Source organism: Papaver somniferum, chromosome 8 (assembly GCF_003573695.1).
Source record: "Papaver somniferum cultivar HN1 chromosome 8, ASM357369v1, whole genome shotgun sequence".
Lineage (NCBI taxonomy): Eukaryota > Viridiplantae > Streptophyta > Magnoliopsida > Ranunculales > Papaveraceae > Papaver > Papaver somniferum.
This window is the reverse complement of record NC_039365.1, coordinates 171,824,919-171,829,967: the sequence shown is the minus strand read 5'-3', so window position 1 is coordinate 171,829,967 and position 5,049 is coordinate 171,824,919. Positions and strand designations below refer to the sequence as shown.

The following is a 5,049-nucleotide window of genomic DNA, read 5'->3' as shown; positions in this document are numbered from 1 at the left end:
AGACTGTGACACTTCATGTCCCAAATCTGGACCACCTTCGGCTATCCAGACTGTGGCAAGGTCCATATTTTTTATATAATGATAAATGAAAATTACAGTCTTTTTGAAAGTTTTGCCTGTTGAAAAGTGAGTTTACCCATGCCTGGCGCTTGCATCAAATGCACCCGCTAAACTTTAAACTAAATATGCAGTATGCATAAAATTTATTTTTGAAGTTTTAATCAAGTTAGTCTATTAATATCTTTCATAGCCATAAGGGATTTGATTATTTTCCTTTAATAAATCTGAGAAAAGGTGCAGAATAGGCCAAATATCGCTGAAAATGCTGGTGTTTTTCATTGATCAGTGTGGTTATTGTAGTGAGAGAAATTGCCAGACCAACAAACTTCATAGGGCATGAATGCCACGCTATAGAGGCTTAAAAACTTAGTCCTATACAATATGAATGAATCATGAGACGAGTTTTACAATTAGCTTTCGAGCAAGTAAATCCTAAAGACACAAGATAAAACCATCCCTCAAAAAGAATAGTAGTAAAATTATCAACAAAACATTTCGCTTGTGATTTGGATAATTTTTTTTGTCATCAAATATCACAGTAAGAAAATAATTACCCACATCATTTTGCATCAAATCATATGCTATAGTAAAAATCAGAAATTCATGAATATGGAATTGTAATGCTTCAACTATCAAGCTATCTTATTTGAATCTGCGATCTGAATACAACATGTATATCCTTGACATTAAATTCTACCTGCAGGAGAACAAGCTTAGATCTGTGCAGAAAAATAATTTTAAATTCCAACTGTTCTTCAATGCTGCCATCATTTTATTGTATTTTCTTATGCCTTTTCAGCCGGATTCTTGTATGAAAGCTGAAGTTCCAGAAAGAGATTAGAGGAAGTAGTCCACAGCCGTTCTGCCAGTTTGGTGTCATAAGATAGAGAAGATGAATTCGTCACCCTTCCATTTCCCCCAAAGAAGTATTCTCCAGATACTTCCTGCAATATATAGCAGGAAATCCATATTAAGCATCTTAAATACGAAGTAAGTTTACGTTGCTCGAAACTCGAAAGTGCATTCAAGGCTGAAAAAGATCAGTAAGGCTGAATCGGGTTGTACTATATCAGTAGGTTTATCACTTTATCAAACAAAAGGTAAAAACCTAGCGCTCCCACAGCTATATTATTATAGGAATTCTGGCATGTAGATGGAGACATATGCACAGAGATAAGACTAGGAGGTCATCTGATCAGATCTTATAATGGATTACATAATCTTAATATTCGTCAAATGCAAAACATAAGATTGGGTCAAAAAAAACTATGCCCACGGATATTAACACATACTAACTATTGGCTCGAATGGGATATTCAGAAGAAGAAAAAAGTGAGTACGTTATCCTCTCTAATGGTGCAAGAAAGTAAAGCAGTAGTCTACATACAAGTTACCAGAGCATGATACTCTGTAGCATCTATAAATGAAACATAAGTAAACCGAACTTACTGGAGGAGCGAGAGATGCATCAATTATAGCTTCAACCCCATTGTCAGGAGATTGAAGAAGGCCCAAAAACTTAAGGATGCGAATAGCCAGAAAGGAAAGATGTGAAGGAACTTCTCGCATGAGGTTTGTTTCAACTACCCCTGGATCTGCCGCACTGTACAAATTTAAGTAGCAATGATAAAGTAGTTATGATATAAGAATTTCTTGAAAATTGATTGCAGCGAAGGACTGTATCTCCCATGACTACAAGATGCTGAAGCTATATGTTTGACATGAAAACAGAAGCTACAATTTGAGGTTGCACTTGATTCAAGACTGGGTCTAGTAGGTTTACTGACCCTTTGATACAAATCCATTAATCCATGTTCTGGCCATTTCAGACACCCAATTTAACTTTGTAAGGCGAACACAGCTAAAAGCCGGTAAGAAATCCCAATATTAGTGTTTCCAATAAATCCTAAATTTACTCAACCTCCTACTCCTACCCGTACTTATAGATCTTCTCTATGATCTCATCACAACTGCGGGTTTTAGCCCTCACTGTGTAATCGTGTCATTTGCCTCTGCGTGGTCAAAACCACGTCTGTGATAGAGACATTAAATTCTGCAATGGAGGTGATGGACCTAATGGTGCACGGAAGAATGGATTCAGCATGGGATTGGAATAGAAACCCTTACATACAATTTACGCTAATAATCTATTGGTCAAAATTGTTCCTCATACACGTCTTTGCTCGAAGCACACTAAATATAAAATTAAGCAAATTGAATGTAGAAGACTCTCCATGTGCAGCATAATTTGTGAGAATACATTTGTAAACCAAACTTTATGGTACAACAGCTTTAAGATCCATTACTCATATAATAAATCTCGCTAAAAATGTATGAGAGACAATGAAAATACATACATGACAGAGACCTGAGGAGAATGTCCATCCAAGCAAAATTGCCGATGCAGTTGGTAAGAAAACATCAGTAAGCAAACTGTTGACAATTTATACGTTGCAGTTAGATCTAGGAAAGTAATACAGCAGAATGAAGTAAAGAAAACTCTTCTAAGCTCTTTTTCCATGCAACTTACATTTGGTGTATTCGTAAACTTGAGCACAAGGGTATCTTTTCGATGCCAGGGAGTCGTTCCCAGTCAATCCCTTTCTGCAGACGTCTATACCAGATACTGCAGGATAACCACAATACTTTCAAAACTTATTATATTAATTATACATCAAATCAATGAATCTGCCTGGCCTCGTTCAGAAGCATACCACACCGATGGGTAAACGAGGTCACATTCACTATGCGAGAAGGAGCACAGCTATTTTTCAGCAGTGGTAAGAGAAGATTGGTAACAGAAAATGCAGCGATGTAATTCGTCGTGATCATCCTGGGATTCAAACCATGAACTTATTAGCATTAGATTCATGGCTTCAAAAGAAATGTCATCTCTCAATTTCTCCTATTACTGGGCAACATTGTAGGTTATTGTATACTTCAGGTCAGCGAAACAAACAAGAAACAAAACAATTGCATCCTCGGCTATCATACAGAGAAGTAGATAGAGACCTACTGACCACAGAAGGCAAGAGAAGTTGGAGAAACATGTGAAGTGAGAAATCCAAATCAAAATTATGACATCTTTGTTTCGTATTGACTAACTCAGATGAGTACTGATGCACATCTCTTTTTTCAAGGGTTACATAATGGATTTCATGTAATTCAACCACCGATCAAGTACTTCAGAGTACCTACGTCTATGCATGTATTAGGTATTCCAAGAATGCATATACAAAGGAAAGAAAGGGAATTCTTTTTTGTTTGTTTGTTTGTTCATCAGCATATGGAGTAAAAAATGTATTGAATGTATGTAAGTAAACCTAGGTTGTTCCAAGAAATGAGATGTTACTGGTCATAGCCTTCGGCTGTGAATCTTCGCGACGTTGCCAATATCCCAGCATTGTTAACCAAAAGTTGGATAGAAGTATGCATATCTGAATCCAGAAGCCACTGCTGAAGTGAGCTTTTAAACTTCAGGATTGACTCAAAAGATGTTAAGTCAACCTGAAATGTTTTGAGATGTGCATCTGGTTGTCTTTGCTTGATCTCTTTGACTGCCTATGTCACAACCAAGTGAAACATAACAATTAAACACAACAAAAAGAAAGAATCATAAAAACGAAAAGAAAAGGTATGTCAAATTTGAAAATGACCAAAACATCTTAAATGTACCTCAGATAGGTTCTGAGCATTCCGTCCAGCTGCAACAACGATGATGATATATGTTAGTTAGATAGCCATGATACCAAGATAATCCATATCCAAGTCTCGGCAGAAAGAGAAGTGTTTCTAGCATATCTAGTGAATAAACAATGGCAGTGCACAAAGGAGCCGGGTCCAAAACAAGTTCACATTATACTTAAACGAACTTGACTGAAAGAGCTCGACATAGAATTTGGATCCTCAGCTATGTGTTAGAAATTGACATCTCTGAGTTAGGCAGGCTTCCTTGTTCCAAGTCCAGTTAATATGAGAATACATTCATCATAGGAAAAGCTGTTCTCCATGTTTGCTTTGCACTATAAGCTTATGGGGTACAATAGAATTTTAAAGCTCATTTCATCATTTTTAAGCTAATACAAATTGCCACCATGATTTCCTTAGTGCCACTTGACATTAATCAGCTATGAGACAAATAAAAAAAGATTGCAAGCATGAATCGAAGAAATACCCAGAACAACGTAGTATCCCTCCTTGGAGAGTGATAAGGCAGCTGCTGCACCCAAGCCAGATGTGGCCTGCCATTAATGCACAACAAATTAATAGGCTTTTCTGGTTATGATTGGCAGATCAACAATCTCGTTTAGCTAATTAAAAAATTCTCCCAACTCAACCCTATTAGTAGCTATAAAATCAATAAAAAAATTCTTAGGTAGATGAGATTACCCCGGTGACGACACAGACGGGTCGCTTAGCTGCTGATGGAGATAGTTTCAGAGAGCAACGAGGGTAGGATTTACACTTTCGAAACATGACTTTGTTTAACCATAGTTGTAAGTAAGAGTAGATGATAGAAGATGTCCACAACACTCCCATTCTCCAGAACTGTATGGAGCAAAGGAAATATAAAGAATCTCTCAACTCTATCAAAATCTTCTTCATCTTCAAAAAACCCAACACGAAAAACTGAACTAAAACCGTAGAAAATTAGTATTGGTTTTCAATTGGGATTTTTCACAAACATGTTAACTGCAGAAAAGGGTGTTTTAGACTTCTGAGGGTTGTTGGGTTCAGGGATTTTGGTCTTCGGAATTCGTTCGATAGCATCGAGGAACCTTAAAAAGTGTGTTGAGGTAGCAGTTGTGTCGTGTAGGCTTGGAGTAGGACCCGATGTAACTGCCCCTATAGCAGCTCAAAATTTCAGAAAAACCAACCAAACTTACGAAAAAAAAAAAAGGGTTTTGTTAACGTGTGAATCCATGCACAAGATAAAAGTCAATCATTAGCATAGAAAAGTGTAAAACACAATAAAATATATGAGAGAAG

At 36.9% G+C, this 5,049-nt stretch overlaps 1 protein-coding gene across 1 annotated transcript; it reads right to left on the bottom strand.

Annotated features, from left to right (window-relative positions):
• Positions 1 to 639: 639 nt before the first annotated feature.
• On the bottom strand, positions 640 to 4,824 carry LOC113303980 (dehydrogenase/reductase SDR family member on chromosome X-like). Its single transcript, XM_026553071.1, has 9 exons — positions 4,450 to 4,824; positions 4,235 to 4,301; positions 3,736 to 3,764; positions 3,413 to 3,621; positions 2,775 to 2,893; positions 2,591 to 2,686; positions 2,418 to 2,493; positions 1,510 to 1,663; positions 640 to 1,004 (listed from the first exon to the last, which is right to left on the bottom strand). Exons 1-9 carry the CDS (start codon positions 4,663 to 4,665, stop codon positions 846 to 848), a joined length of 1,125 nt encoding a protein of 374 aa, XP_026408856.1. The 5' UTR covers positions 4,666 to 4,824; the 3' UTR covers positions 640 to 845.
• Positions 4,825 to 5,049: the final 225 nt, after the last annotated feature.